This window comes from Molothrus ater, chromosome Z (genome assembly GCF_012460135.2).
Source record: "Molothrus ater isolate BHLD 08-10-18 breed brown headed cowbird chromosome Z, BPBGC_Mater_1.1, whole genome shotgun sequence".
In the NCBI taxonomy this organism is placed as follows: domain Eukaryota; kingdom Metazoa; phylum Chordata; class Aves; order Passeriformes; family Icteridae; genus Molothrus; species Molothrus ater.
Window position 1 is genome coordinate 55,314,295 of NC_050511.2, and position 16,558 is coordinate 55,330,852.

General features: G+C 38.6%; 1 protein-coding gene across 5 annotated transcripts in view; it reads right to left on the reverse strand.

The window, feature by feature from the left end:
* SNCAIP (synuclein alpha interacting protein) overlaps positions 1–16,558 on the reverse strand; it is an 88,182-nt gene that overhangs the window by 19,243 nt on the left and 52,381 nt on the right. For all 5 annotated transcript variants that reach the window (XM_036403275.2, XM_036403270.2, XM_036403274.2 and 2 more), the window contains 4 exons: positions 11,860–12,722; positions 10,032–10,211; positions 8,476–8,589; positions 2,952–3,077 (listed from right to left, as the gene is read on the reverse strand). In XM_036403275.2, the coding sequence (XP_036259168.1) occupies positions 2,952–3,077; positions 8,476–8,589; positions 10,032–10,211; positions 11,860–12,722 (1,283 nt within the window). The remainder of the gene's footprint in view (positions 1–2,951; positions 3,078–8,475; positions 8,590–10,031; positions 10,212–11,859; positions 12,723–16,558) is intronic.

Below are 16,558 nucleotides of genomic sequence, written 5' to 3' on the forward strand. Positions count from 1 at the left end.
ATCATAAACATTTCTTCTATCCATTTTTTCCAACTGATCATAGCAATTGGCTACAATACAATAGTAAAACCACCAGATTCAGCATGGATGTGATGGTTTGTTTATTTTATTCTCATATGAGTTTTTACAGGATCCATTCCTCAATTCTTTAAGAAAAAAGACATGTTCCCTCAGCAAGAAAATGCAGAGATGGTCATGTCCTCCAAATCTATTTGACTGTCTTCTTTTCAAGTCTATTCACTCAGGTCAACCTGTTTTTGTTTTTTTATTATGTGATACTCTCAAACTGGCTTTTTTACAGAAGTATGTATTCTGGGTGACCAAATATATAAATAGACTGTAACAACAACAACAACAACAACAACAACAACAACAATAAGAATAATAATAATAGCAGCAGCAGCAGCTCTGCAGCTGTAGATCCAACATAACAGTGTGCACAAATACACTTAGCTCTCTGGAGAGGTTAGCTAATGAAAATTAACTCTCCTATTTCTTTTAGGGTTGGAGTAATGCAAATGTTCTGTATTTTCAGTGGCCTGAAGAGTGGATTGGTTCATGTGTGGTTGCAGGACTAACATGTTTACTGATTACTGATACATATCTGAGTCCTCGGAGAATTACTGCTCCTTCTTAGACTTTCCTCCCTAACTTGACTTAATAACTTTAATTTTTATTTCTTGTCTTTCTGCCAAGAGATTATTTATTTTTTTATCTGTTCTTCTGCAATGACTTGTTTATTTATCAAATATCTCTCTGCAATTTCCTGGAATAATTTTACTATTATTTTTTCTTCTCCAAAAAGCTTTTGCTCAAAGTGCCGACAACACAAACACTGAAATGTACTCCTATGACTAATGGTTCTAGCAAATTCAATGGACAGAGGGTACACCTGCAATTAACACAACGTTAGTTGCTTCACCTTCAATAATTTACCAGAAGTGCTGATCAACCAGGGAGGCTCCAGTGACTGGAAGCTGCCAGACTTGGCACCCATGTATAACAAGGGCTTGAAGAAGGAAGGATTTAGGGAAGAACAGGCCTGTCAGCCTGATCTCAGTGCCAGGCAGGTTCATAGAGCAGATTATCTTGACCATCCTCATGCAACTAGTACAGGACAACCAGGGATCAAACAGGACAACAGGACAATCTCACCTATAGCATGGGTTTATGAAAGGCAGGTTCTGTTTGACCAACCTGACCTCATTCTATGACAAAGTGATCTGCCTAATGGATGAGGAAAAGGTTGTGGATGTGTTTACCTGGATTTTAACAAAGCCTATGATATGGTTTCCCACAGTATTCTCCTGGAGACTCTGGCTGCCTATGCTGTTCACTGAGAAAAAAACTGGCTGGATGGCAGAGCTCTGAGAGCAGTGGTGAGTGTATTTACCTCCAGATTGTGGCTGGTCAGTGGTGGTGCTCCCCAGGGCTCAGGGCTGGGGCCAGTCCTGTTTAATGTAATCAACAATATGGACAAGGGGATCAAGTGCATCATCAGTAAATTCACAGATATATCAAGTCGGGCAGGAAAGTTGATCTGCTGGAGGGCAGGAAAGCTCTGCAGAGGGATCTGCACAGACTGGATCGAAAGGCTGAGGCCAACTGGATGAGATTCAACTGCACTTGAAGGCCCAGGGCATCCTGGCTTGTGTCCATAGTGTGGCCAGCAGGACCAGGGCAGTGACTGTACCCCTGTACTGGGCACTGGTGAAGCCACACCTCAAGCCCTGTGACCAGTTCTGGGCCCCTCACAACAAAAAAGACATTGAGAAGCTGGAGCAAATCCAGGGAAGGGCAGCAGAGCTGGGAAAGGGTGTGAGACAAAAGTCCTGTGAGGCTGAGGGAGCTGGGGTTGTTTAGCCTGGAGAAAAGGACACTGAGGAGGGACATTGCTCTCTACAATTGCCTGATGAGAGATTGTAGACATGTAGGAATTGGCCTCTTCTCACAGGTAAAAGTTAACAGGATGAAAGGAAATAGCCTCAAGTTGTGCCAGGAGAAGTTTAGAACAGTTATTAGGAAAAAAATTTTCACAGAAAGGGTTGTTAAGCACTGGAACAGACTGACCATTGAAGTGGTGGAGTCATTGTCCCTGGAAGTGGACAAAAAAAATCGGTGTGGATGTGGCATTTGAAGACATATGCTTTAATGGTGAACATGATGGTAGTGCTAGTTTGATCAGACTTGATGATCTTTGTGGTCATTTCCAGCCTTAATGGTCCAATGGTTCTATGACTCTGTGACCAGCCATCCAGTTCAACTCCATGACTTTTTTGGTATATCTTACTGAACACAGGTATTGGATGGAGGTATCCAAACTGGTTTATTCTGGCTCCTGTAAGTACAGTAGATGTGTAAGCCTTCTCAGCTGGACAAATTACCATTTTTAGCACCTCTATAAACAGAACTATATTGTTTTCAGTGGCCAAAATGATTTACTGAAACTTACTTAGAAGTCAGCATCACTCTTCATTATATAGCACAGATTCATTTCAGGATGATAAGTCTCAGAAGGATTGTTTTTTCAAGTGTAAATTGTGCAACAAACCTATATTTTATACTTCCCCTGAGCTGGATAGCTACAAAGATCCTTTTTCAATGGAAAAAGAAACAGAAGGTAAATATCAGAGTAATGAGAAAAGTATGCATATCTGCACTGGCTGCCCTTTTGTAACACAAAAACATACACACTAGCTGCTTATATGTAAACAATATAATCATGCTTTCATCTTGCAATACAAGTTAGTTTAGGCTTACAACAGCATACTCGAGAATAGAATCAAAACCCAGAGATTTTCAGTATTTCAGTCTGACTCCTACTGGTTTAAAAAGTTCTTCCTTCTGATATATTTTAATGTATCAATAATTTTTCCCACTTAGATTTCTAATATTTTTTTTGGTCATTCAAGCTTAAAGTTTAGAGGTTTCTGCTATTGCTATCACTCTACCTGTATGCATCCCAGATAGCCATGTTGAGCAGCTATGTGAACAGCAGTATTTCCATCCTGGTCAACTTCATCCAGCGAAATCCCTTGTTCTTGCATAAACTGAAGAAGCCACAGAAGGATTTTCTCCTAAGGACAAAGAAATGTCACAAAAGATAAGAAATAATGAAAAGGAATACTGGTGCTGTCATCTATTACTAATACTATCCAATAATTCCTTGTTTTCAGTCTTTCTTAACTTTGTAGGCTTAGTATACCATGGAACTCTGGTTTGTCTTTTTGGGGGTTTTGGGTTTCTTTTTTCCCTCCAAGGAAAAAAGCTGAAATACTTTATTTTATAAAAAGAAATAAAAAATATGAGTACTGTAACACATTCTGAGAAATTGTACATGAAGATTGTGCGAGCCTCTGGGTTGGTGATGAAACCTGAAGAAGAATAACCCATATATAAAGCTGAAAATCAGGTTGAGAAATTTGGTCAGACTTCACAAAAGCCTCTCTGGAAAATCAAAATAAGATTATGCTCAGATGACAGAGCTGAGCAGTTAGATTCTTCAAATCTATAATCATTCCCCATCTCTGTGTGGCTGTGCTAAAGACAAAGCAACACAACTAAAAGCAGAAAATAAAGCTACCCTAAGAACTCAATACATTGACTCATGGACCATTTGTATGCCCTGCATGTTGGGAAGGAGGGGGAGACTTGGACTGCGAAAACTTGTCACTGGAGGTCTGGAAGCCAAAACTGAAGCAGAAGCTTTTTTTTTCAACATCACCTTTTCTTGTGTGTATGTAGGTGCAATGTAAACTTTTTTGGGTATTGTTTTCTAACAATGGAGAGCTACATATGTGCACTAAGCTTTTTTGACTTCTTATTTTCCCCAGGGAGTTTATTTGGAAAAAAATTCTTCTCTCTAGGAACTTCCAATGCCACTCCAGATTAAATTTCATTTCGTCATAATGAATATGATACATATTGAAAATCTAGAATAAATCTATAGATTGTATAGAAAAGTGGGGTCCATGAAAGCTGACTACAGCTGCTTTCCCAGTTTTTCTATCTGAAAAGGTGAAAAGACTAAATTACTTCCTAGCATACAGTTTTTTATTTAAATGTGTATTTTTTAATACCTTGTGTTGATACCTATCATGTTATACTGGCTCAGAGCTCCAGTTCAAAGGGGCTTTGTGGATTCTAGTGTTGCTGAGGCAAAAGCTGATCCACAGACTTGACCTGCAGCACCTCAGTAGCTTCAGTGACACATAAATACATAATCATCCAAAATTAGAAATGTGGAAAACTAAAGTAGACCTAAATAAAAAAGTACCAAGAGCACATATAGGACTGTGACCAGTAATTAGTAGAAAAGAGAAAGAGTAAAAACTAAGAAAGAAAAGTCTAAAAAGGTTGAATATAAACCTGCATTTTTTTGTGTAAAAGTACAACAGAAATTTTAATCTCAATGAAAAGAAGAGGACCCTTCTAGAGCTACTCCAGGATGATTCTGCCCATTCATGTGTCTGGGTCTCTGCTTACTGCTTCAGAGGGCTACTCTGTATGATGCTTATCTTCTTCATATCTTCACTTTAGCAGCAATTTTGTTCTTTCTACAGGGTGAAGGCATAGGTATTTTGACTTCTCCTTGGCTGAATGCCCAACACAGCCGACAGCCAGCATGGAGAGATGACTACAGATCACATATCCCTTTAAAAATACTTTTGAGCATTTCTCAATATGCCAGTGGTGTTGGCCAGCAAGGAAGAAGGATTATAGTACTCCTATGAATTGCCCCTATGTTTTGATAATTAAAAGAAAAATATTTTAACAAAACTTATCTGCAGAATTGGAAAACAACTATTGCTTTGAAATCATATATTTCTTTGGAACATATTAGGGACCAGAATGTTAAGCATGTTCTGTAATTTTATGATCACAATCAGCATGGAGCAAATGATGCTTTCTAGTCATTTATCTTATCGACGAGTAAATCAAGTGGCTAGGTGGCCCTATTCAGTCCTCTCTACTTAGGACTACCTGTGCACTGAGTGATCACAGGCACAACATCATAGTTCTACTCAAACAGTTTGTGTTTCAACAAATTTATCCTTGATCAAAAAACCCAAGAAAACAAGTTTTTTTTTTCACTTAAAACTAGGGAAAACAAAACCATCATATATCAAAATAAGCCACATTTCTGTTTATTAACACTCATAATACATATTTAAAGGAAAAATGTATTCAGGAATAGATTTATAGTCTTCAATTTATTCAGAACCAAAGGAAAGATAGCAAGAAAATTCATCAGATGAAGGCAATGAAAAATAATCACTTTTTTTGTGAAGTAATAGAAACTGATAAATGCTGATAAATTATTCAGTATATCTGTTACCTTTAAGACCTACAATGCTTATGCTCTAGCAGTTATTATCACCTCCCGGGCATATTCTAGATCTACAATAATTCAAATCTCTCTATAAGAAGATTTCAGGAAAATTTGGGACAGGTTGCTGACTTTGGTTCCATCAGATGACTTTTAGGGAAGAAAGTACAACTAACATGGACCACTTAAATGATTACATGGTCTACAAAAGGAAGAGTTAGCATGCTGAAGAGTACTGACTCTACAGCTAATCCTAGATCCATCACTTGATATTAATTAAATAAGCTGGCCTTCCCAGTATCCCTTCACAGTAGAGGAGTAGGAGTGCATGAAAACAACACATTGCCTTTGTAATAATGACATTAGACAGGAAGGCAAATATCCTGAGGTGTAAAACACAGGTGTTTTGTTAGCTATCTGCATATCTGAATGTCATACACCCTTCCCACTGTGCTCTCTAGAACTGTACCACCATCAAGGCGTGCACAGGATCCCCTCTAGATAACTGCATGCTTCAGGCTGGTTGACCAGTCTCTCTAGATTCTCCAAAGCTCAGAAACCACAAATCCTTGACATTCCCCACCCTCTGCACCCACCTGTGCAGTCCATACTACCACAACATCCCTGACAGAAAGATATGCCAGCCCCATGAAGCTCTAAGTCAGGACTAGGACAATGTGCATCCAGGACTGCACCACCACCTTCCTGTGACTGGTGACTAGACACAGCTAGCAGCCCTGTATTCATGACTTATGCCCAGTGTGAAAAGGCCTGCCAGCCAGCATGGTTTCTCTTGCATAATATCATGCTTAAAGAAACCCTTGCTAGGAGCTATGCTGACCAGGCTACAGGTTGACTTTGAGTTTTTGTTCTCTTCAATCAGATTACCTTATGCGGTCCCCTCTCCCACTTGAAAAATAAAATGTTGTTGACATGTCCTTGGAGGCAGACCATGACTGTAGTTTGATGACCTTTAACATAGGAACTTTGCTATGAACTCCCTTCTGCTGCCCATTCTAAATTATAATTCTTGAAGAAAAACATGGCGTGCATGTTTAATGCCTGGAGAAACAATGGATGGACTGACTCTTTTAGTAAGGATTCAATAACAAGTCTTCCTTGTAAAAATATTACTCTTGTAATTCTGCCAAGACCAGTGTTTACATGGATTATCTCTCGTGTAAGTAATGGTAAAATAAATTAAAGCTTCCAGGACAGTGCCAAGTAAGCATTTAAATTTCTCAAAGGTTTTTTTTTTCTTAACACAATTAGGTAAGATAGTCTGGCACCTCTTCAGCCTCAATATTCCCTCATGTTTGAAGGTTGTTTATGGATTATTAAAAAATAATCGGCATTACATATGAACTTTGCTTGGCATTCAGCTAAGAAAATTTGGCAGCAATTTATATATCACCTTTTCAAATTTCATGGGTGGCTGACTGTGGCTGGTGTTTCTTAAGTGGTAGAGCTTCCGTTCTGCTTTGAAAAGAATCTAGATAAAGTGTGCCAGATCTGTTTCTGGCAGTAGATAGCATAGCTCACAGAAAAAACTCCAAAACTTCATTGGCTTTAGTTTATATAAATATCTTTAGAGATGAGGACAAAATCATATTAATCAAGTGAAGATATGAATTTAAGTTCACATGCAACTTTCTCTTCCAAACTTTTTCTTCCTAGTAGAAAGTACTCTTTTCTCTGTTCCAGTTCTGATCTGGCTCACATATTCTCTATCCTCAGTGCTGGGTTTACAGCAAGCTTGCTAACACCAGCAATCTATATATCCAGCAGGGTCCTGTCTCACACCAGTAACATCTGTATAGTAGGAAAGTGCAGAAAAAAGGAGATCTTTGCACAGCATGAAAACAAAGGCATCTCTGTGCCTATGGAAACAGCAGGAGAAAAAGTAGACTCCCAGCTCCATAGCTGTCCAAACCTGCCTCCTCTCCTTCCCTACCCTTACAATAAATTCATGCTTGGACAGAAGCAGTTAGCAGCAGAAATATGCCACAATAATTGTATGGCATTTAATGAGACAACCACACACAGCAAAGACTGATTTTCTTGGTGGTTATATTTTGTTTGCTGTCTCTTAAGAAGAGTAAAAAGCATTAGCACAAAATCAGTAAGGTTTGGTGTCTGTGCCAATGTCTGGGGAGTTGGAACTGGATGATCTTTAAGGTCCCAACTCAAACCAGCCTATGATTCTATGATTCCATTATTTATCTTAAATGTCTGTCAAAGAAACTGTGGGATAAAATGATCCATCTGCCAAAGAGGTTAGAGAAGAATAACTGATCACTATTTCTTTCACAGTAGATCCTGGAGAAGGTCCCTTGAACATGGGTTATTGCAAGATCTACTTAGGAGAAAACAGACATTGTGGGAAGAGAATGTAGTGTAAGTAAGTGGCATATATGTTCCTCCAGATATTAGCAAAGCACTAGAATGCTATACTTCTGTGCTGTCTCACTGTAATATTAATAGCCAAGTTAGATGTGAAACAGGATTGATTTACAATTAGTTCAGCTGATTAGAGCAAGCTTATGGGATCAAGCCCTGTATGGGCCATTTATTTAAGAGCTCGACTAGATGATCCTTGTGGGTCCCTTCCAAATCAGAATATTCTGTGAATCTACAGATATTCTGTGAATCTACAGAATCTACTACCTACTTTTGTATGCAGTTTTCAACTAAAGCGGCTAAAGCTAGACAGATGATGTTCAAGTTCTACCATACTTCACTGCCAATACAATGAATTCTTAAATTGCAGAATTTTGTTGCTCTTCTGATGTATCCTTTGAGTCCTCTAAACAACAGCTAATTTCTGTAGACATTCTTAGGATTTACTGGTTGACCTAATATGCCAGCTAATCTTCTCCTTGCCATTATTCAAACCTTATAAAACAAAACCCAAAGAACCAAAAAACGAAACCCAAACAACCAAAAAACAAACAAACAAACAAACAAACAACTTTACAAGGGAAAATGCTGAAAAAATTATGCAGTTAAGTTAGGAAAGATTTTGCTATACTTCAACTAATTCAGAACACCTTAATTAAAAGCCACAAAATGACATACACACTATAATCCAAATTCTTGTACAAGCATCTAAATTATCTATTTGAAGAAGAAAAAGAAAGTCATACCTGGCCATAGCAACCTGCATAATGAATAAGGCTTGGGTGGTCTTTCGAGCAACTGAGTTCCGCAATAGCTTCTGTTTCGCTCACCATCCACCGAACACACTCCAGCTGACCATTCTAAACAAGCAAAAAAAAACCCAGTCTAGATTCCATTCTAAAGTCCAGCTGTTTCCATTCTAAATACATTTGCTAGAGAGCAAAAAGTTTATCAGAATTATTAGAACTTTCCAGTTTGTTTAAGAATTTAAAGAATAAGCCAATAACACCTTTTGTCTTTTTCTGCAGAAAGGCTGGTTTATTTAACAATTGGTTCCTTTACTTCCAATAATAATTGAACATTCTTTGTCATTCACAGAAAACAGTATGAATGTGTTGGAGTTCTTCCTGCAAGTGAAGATGCCCCAGCACAAGTATTTCTACTGATGACTTACATAACTGGACATGTCCTGGGTCATTGCAAAGTTCTGTAAGAGCCTTTAAGTCATCTGGCTTAACTAAACCTTGTGGCTCCTTATTCTTACTTCCAGAGTGGTCTTCAACACTGGTACAATGATATTTATTTTTCTTGCTCTTCCTTTATACCACTGTAACTCCCATAATCTTGTACTATGTTGGGTGTGCACCTCTTTTCCACAAAAGCAGTAAGTATCAGAATTTACTGGCTTACAAACACATTATATACCTACCTTGAATAAACAAGAAAGAAAATTGCAAAAATTTTCTGAGACTTTAAACTGGCAGTCCGTAAATATACAGTTTGATACAGGCCAAGATTTCAGAGCATTTCATTAGTACAACTAGGATCAGTTTAATTTTCTAATCATATAGCTTGGCCCAGAAAAATAAAAAACCCCAACCCTGACAACTGCACTAGGGCCCTAGGTCATTGAAATGATGCTTTAAATATGCAAAACTACAGGTTGGAATCCACCAGTCTTCTCAGCTTCCAAACCTTTCCCAGGAAGCAAGTAACAATAAACCCCCTCAAAGAAACAGAAACTCTTGTATTATGTTTCACTCCTTCCCTTCTTTGTCCCTAAGGTGTTTAGAGGATAAAAGGAATGACATTTAACCATTCACTCTCACTAAAGAACCCGAACCACTATGGTTAAATCATCAACTGCTTTGGACAACTGGGAATTTTCACCTCAAGGTGCTTTTATGCTTTGTAAACTTGTTCTACACTTGTCTTACAAGATTATACCAGTACTTGTAAAAAAACAAGAAACTGTTATGCTCCCTAAAGAAGCAACTGAATCCAAGTTAAGTGAAAGCTGATTGAAATATAACAAATAGTCTCTAGATTCAGTAGACTGATTTAAAAATTAATGCATATGCACTGATAACAATGTAAAAACTGTCACTATTATACAGTGGATATTACATCTTGTGTAGTAATCCATTTTACTTTGCTTATATAGTACCAGCCAACAGGGGTTTTTTTCCTCTCACTTATAAAGCCTGAAAAATAACATGCTGCTGGATGCATTTCTTACTGCCATCACAGGAGGACACTAAACGACCTTTATGTCACTTACAGTAGAGAAAGGGCCTGTTACCTTTATTGCTAGCCCAGCTGGAGTTAGCTGCTCAATGTTTCGTTCGTTCAAACAGTCTTCACCCATCAAAGAAGTGAGATGCTGCAGGCATTCTGCATGTCCCTTTGATGCTGCTACATGCAACAGATTGTTGTCACATTCATCATGGATCTTATCCAGATTATCTGCTGCTAAATGTGGCTGTTAAAAAAAGCCCTATGTTAGTTACAACTAAGGATAAAAAGATACATTTATCCTCACAGCCCCAGACACAAGCTAAACACAAGGAGGTTTCCCAATAGGCATGCTCTTTCACAAGTAAAAATCCACAGCTTTTCATTTCACTGTACAGAACCTGGATACTATTAGCATAAGGACAGAGGTGGGATGTTCAGTGGCTTGATTAACTGTGAAGTTTCTCTCCTTTTCATGTAAATGTCATGCAACAGTGCAAGATCTTAAGTGCCTTCAATTGACACTAGCGTAGTCAATAAGGTAACAGCAAAAATACCCATATATTAATAATTTCTGTCTATTTTGAGTTTCTTTCCTTTTAAATTTTTTTTGGCATTATATAGATACATAATTGAAGAGAAAATATTCATGACTTCTGAAAGACATTCCTGATTAATTTTGCTCATCACAAAAGTGACAGCTTACGCTAAGCACCATTTAAAACATAGTTAAAGCACATGACATAAGACTTTTGTGTGATAGCTTTTTTCCATGAAAAAAACTGTTGAGATATTTACTCAAAGTTCAACAACACTATGATGTAATACATTATTTCTTCCCAATTCTAATTTAAAGACAAAATAATTGGATTGAGAAACTCCAAAAGAAAAACAGATGATTGAAGACAGAATCAAGAAGTAGCAATAACAAAGTTCCTAGAGTTCTACAGTCTTGCCAGAGTGTTGTTCCATGAGTGTACTTCATGAAGGGGTTTCAACCATTTTGGAAAAAATACATATTTTCTTACCTATGATGTCCTCTTTTTTCCCCCCAATTCCTACTTCAGGACAAATTTATCTTGCTTTTATTTCTCAATGAGTAATCTAATATTCTCTTCTGCCTCTGTCTAGTTTTGAATATCTTCCTTTGTCCTTGTTTCTATGTTAATGGCATGCCTTTGTGCTTGAGTTAGACTGCTAAACAGAGAAGCTAAACAAAAATCTAACAAAAACAGTTTTTATACATACACTGTGCCTTCACCAGCTGTTCCATGTGGAGATCACATGCTCTGCATCATTGTGCTAAGTTGCAGCCAGTTACTTTGGAAACCATCATTGACAGTGCCTGATCACAGTGCTAGAATTTACTAAAAAAACCTTCATATGGGTCAGAGGCCAACAAAGCTTTACAGAAAGCTCCTCCCTGAGAATGCTGCTGCAACAAGACAGCATAAACACTCCTGAATAATAATCAGAATACAACAGAAGCCTCTCTGTTCCCATCATCAACTTCTACATAACAATAATGGTAAACCAGCAGTAACTGAGCAAAGTGACCCACAAATGTGAAAGGCAAAACTCAGTTAGGATTTAAATTTGATATTTAAATGATCCTATTAGTTAAAATGTCTGCCTTCTTTATAATTTCAGTGTACTGCATAAAACAGCAATCTTGGCCATGCATACATAAACCTAGTATCTTGGTTTTGCTACATATTTTATTCAAATATTAATACTTTCAATTTGGAAGCCCATAAGCTTAATTTCTAAGGAGTAAGGAGTCTACAAGATAAAAGGGCAGTGATTCAAAATATGAACATCAGCTTAGCTAGCCTAATAAACAACATTATAGATCACTTTTATCCTACGTTTGTTACGAAAAAGATGATACTTACCAGTAAAGATATTTGGCCTTCCTTTACAATGTTTAAAATGCTCTTAATTTTTTTCACCTCTTCACTCCTCTCTTCTGGGCCCCCTGCACTGGTCCAGTTCATACTCAGCTCCTCTAGCTGCTTGCTTTCTGCCACTGCTGTCTGCAGGTGGAAAGTCCTCCGGTGGCAGTTCGGCATGGTCTTCTCAGCTTTGTGACCAAGAGGATCAGCAAGTGTCCTGCTGAAGAAGCCCTTGCCTTGGGCTTCAGATTCATGGGCTGAGCTACACTTAACTAAAGGCTGAGAAAGCTCTAATTCTTCTGCTGAATGCTTGTGCTGATCAAGGACAATGGGCTGTGTTTTTCTCAGCTGAGTGCCTTTCACAGGAGACAGCACACAGAACTGCGTCCCGCCAGCAGGCGAGCTCTCTGTGCTCCCTGCAGGACAGGTCTTGACACTTAGACCGTTCACAGTTGAACACACACTTAAAAGTTTTTTCTCAGGAGCTACCTTTGTAAAAGGAACAGGTTGCTGACTTGATTTAATATAAGGCACATCCAAAATTTCATCCATATCCAGGTCATAGTGCTCCAGCTCCCCAAGCAGAACAGCAGGCTCAGTGCCTTTGCTTTTAAGGCTCTCTCCTTCTCCTGGACTCTGGTCATCATTTGGAGGTGCAGACTGAGAATCACTGCCTTTCTGGTAGTCTCCCTTCTGGTTCTTCTGGTCATCACTTTCATTGTTCTCAGAGCTTTCTGGCTGGTGCTTTAATGGAGAAACCCTCTTCACTGGTCTGAATTTATTGCACACATCTGCAATTCCTGTTGGTTTCTGTGCATTTCCAAGAAGAGTTGAGACCCCACAGTTCCAGCTGCTGCTGGAAACTAGAGAAATAAAGGAATTTGATTTAGCAGTGAGTGCTACCTGACATGTGACATGATAGCATGTTTTTAAATACACACCTGGCCAAATACCAGAAACAAGAATTATATGATAACATGCCAGATTCATATCTAAACAGATTTAATGGCAACTCTATCTGAAGAATTTTACATTCCTAAAACAAACTTTTCTCAAGGATATATAATGTAATAATTACAAATAGTTAGTTCTAATCAAGTTCTAACCAAGAAAATAAGTTGTCTGTGAGCCAATGATGTGTGCAGGTACCCAAGAAGGCCAATAGCATTCTGGGGTGCATCAGGAGAAGTATTCCCAGCAATGATCTAGAAGTGTTCCTCACCCTTCACTTGGCCCTTATGAGGCCACATCTGGAGTGCTGTGTCCAGTTCTGGGCTCCTCAGTACAAGAGAGACATGGAGCTCCTGGAGTGGGTCCAGGCTGTCCCTGTTAGCAAGGGACCACCTCTCTTCACAGGAAAGGCTGAGGGAGCTGTGCCTGCTCAGCCTTGAGAAGAGACAACTGGGGCAGGACCTCATCAATGTCTATGAGTATCTGAAGGGAGGCATTCACAAGGAGGGACCAGGCTCTGCTCAGGGGTGCCCAGCAATAGCAGGAGAGGCAATGGGCAGACACTGAGGCTGTGCCACCCAAACTCAAGGAAGAGCTCCTTTACTGTGCAGGTGACTGAGTACTGGAATTGGTTACCCAGAGAGGTTCTGGAATCTCCTTCACTGTAGATATTCAAGAACTACCTGGACACAATCCTGTGCCACATGCCCTGGGATGGCCCTGCTTGAGCAGGGAGATTGGACCACATGACCTGCTGTGGTCCCTTCCAACCTGACCCATTCTGCGAGTAACAACCTAGTGGCATTTACAGGGGTCTGGTCCAACTATGTTAGTTTGTACTCTGCTCTGCACTGAGAGGCATCATAAGAGTAGGATGATTTTCTGAGAGGGCAACAAAAGAGTTAGCCAAAGCTTTTTAGTGGATTTGTTTTAGCACCAATAACAACAACTCAGTTTTTAAGGCCTGTTTCCTTTGGAAGATACATTTTTCTTACAAGAACTAGAAATTCATGAACATTGACTGAGAGCAGGGACTGTTCAGCTTGGGAAAGGAAAGGGTCAGAAGGAATCTCATTATTAAGAAGAGGTAACAAGGCTCTTTTCCATGACAGGACAAGAGGCAGCCAGCACCAAGTGAAATATAAGAAATTCTATCTGAGCACAAGAAAACACTTTTTAAATTGTGTGGCTGGTCAAATACTGGCATAGCTGTCCAGAGATTTTTGAAAGCTCCATCATTAGAGATAGAGTTCAACTGGACACAGACCTGGCTTAACCTGCTCTAGCCAACCTAAACAATTCTGTGATTCTCTGATCTAAAAATCAAGCCTACTTATTGAGATGTGATGTTCCTTCTGAACTTCTCCTCTCTATGTTGGCTTCTCTGTCAAACTTTTCATCCCTTATATCTATAACCTGTGTACACTCACACCCACATCCACATTCATATCTATAGCTCTGGACCTTTCCAGGCAATTATTTCAGTGCACTGCAGGATAGTTTGAGTAGTGAATCTGACTTGAGAGAAGGGAAGGAGCTCAAGTCAACTGAACTCTTAATTCTACTGAACTTGAACTCAATCCTACTGAATTTGTACTCTTTCAGAAATAGTCCCATCTGGTAATATGGATGATCTTCATAGTAAATGGAATTCTGGCAAATGGTTTTCTTTCTCTTGGTATTTTCAGTTGAGGGACAGCACTAAAACCACAAAAGCATTTAGGCAGTTACTACGCCCCTTTCAATGTACACTAAGAGTTAATGCAGTCTGAAAGTCAAGAACACTGTTTAAACAAAGCAGATTTATAACATGTGCTAACTGCATATCAGTGGGATCTAATTTGTGGTCAAAACACACAATTTGCCATGTACACCTTCCTAAGGAAACAGATATATACACTTTCAGTGCAACATTAATATCTGAAGCAAAAGATTAGTATGGCTTAGTAGTTATGGATGTCTGAAAATTACAGTAATACTTTTGGAAGTGCTTAAGAAAACATTTCTGAAGAAGAAATAAAAATAATAATAATCAAAAGGCATGTAACTTAGTGGGCCAATACAAAGAATGCACTGTACTGACTTATTTATGTATTGTATAAGATTCTAGGTTCAAAGGCCTACACTTTTATGTTGGTTTTATTTACATGTGAAATTTTTTCCAAGTGATACTGGGAAATGGATACCATATGTTTCCCAGCTGTTTTGTTCTGACAGGAACTATTAAGCACTCAGTATGGAAATCAATTCTGTCTGAGTTTTATGAAAACACTGCTTTCAACACAGGGGTCTAGACAGAGGAAAAGGCATCAGCATTTTGTTTGTCGTCACTTTATTTAAGTTTACATTTATTTTGCTGCTTCACTTTCTCTGCTTTTTACTTTAATAACATGCATTTACATAAACCACTGGTGACCAAACTGTAAAATCAGGCACTGAGAAGAAGCAATGATGTTTGTTACAAATCTGCCTCAGACAATTGTGAAGTCATGTACTTCTCCTTTCTTTCATTAAAGTTAGAGCAGAGTATGGTACTTCCATTTTTCATTGTATTTTTTATCAACATCTCCTTACAAACACAGCTTTTCCAGGGAAAAAGAACTAAACTGGAACACCAAAACCAGTTAGCAATATTTTTACTGACTTAAAATCATCCTCTTCACTTAACTGAGATGATGAATTTCCACTATTTTTAATAAAGGATTAGAACATAGCATTTAATCATATAGCTGAAGGGATGAAAGAAAGTCAGACTAGCAGACACAGTATTTCTTTGTGCCATTTACTCCTTGGGAGCTGCATCAGTCCTTAGACTGTTAGAGCATGATTTCCCTCTCCATGACACTGCAGCCATAGCCTGGAGTGGACTGGGACATGGCTTGAATCTCTTTCTTTCTGCTTTCAGATGCTTGTTCCCCGAAGAAACAAAAGCAAATGTTGCCTATAGCTCCCAAAGCATCAGCACAGCAGGAGTTATGCTGAGTAGTCTTAAACAGCTGCTCCAGAGGAAAAGCCTCTTGCTCATCCCTCCATACTTATGAACTCAGACAGGGGCCATTAAAAGTCTGAGTCAAATAAATACTGTTTGATTGTTTTATAAACAACAGTAAAAGATGGCCTGAGTTTAAGGCAGAGGGCTAGAATGTGGAGCAGCTAGTTTGATTCCAGAATCTGACAAATAATTCTGGTATACTCCTAAAAAGTGATGAAAATCTTTTTCCCCCAACTATGTGTCAAAATTATTTCCCAAACTTTTACTCATTAATAAAAGAGACTTGGATAATTCTACTGTTGTATTACTGAGGCAAAAAGAGCGAGCAATACAGAAACTGCAGACTTCTTTTGTGTTGGTAAAGAAGTGTTAGCTGCCTGATAGACCTGAGATGTCAAAGTATTTCTTTGTCACAAAAAAAAAAACTTTATCTGGCAAAAACCTGCAAGGGCCCAAGGGCCAAATTTGCAGATATAGTTCCTCACCATACATGGTGCTCTATTTTTTTTTCTGAGGAAGACAAAATGCAAATGAGTCTAGAGGCCTGCAGGCTTATTTATAGGTTTTCTTATATATTTATTTACTTACAGATGTCCTAGAACTACTGCAGGCAAATAAGCAGAAAAGGGGGCAACTAGGAAGCAACTTATATTTCAATTTAATCCCCACCTGATTCTATTTTCAGGAATCAAAATTGATGCTTATAACATGTTTCCAGTAGGAAGCATCTGTTGACTTCAGAGTATTTTTCAATCA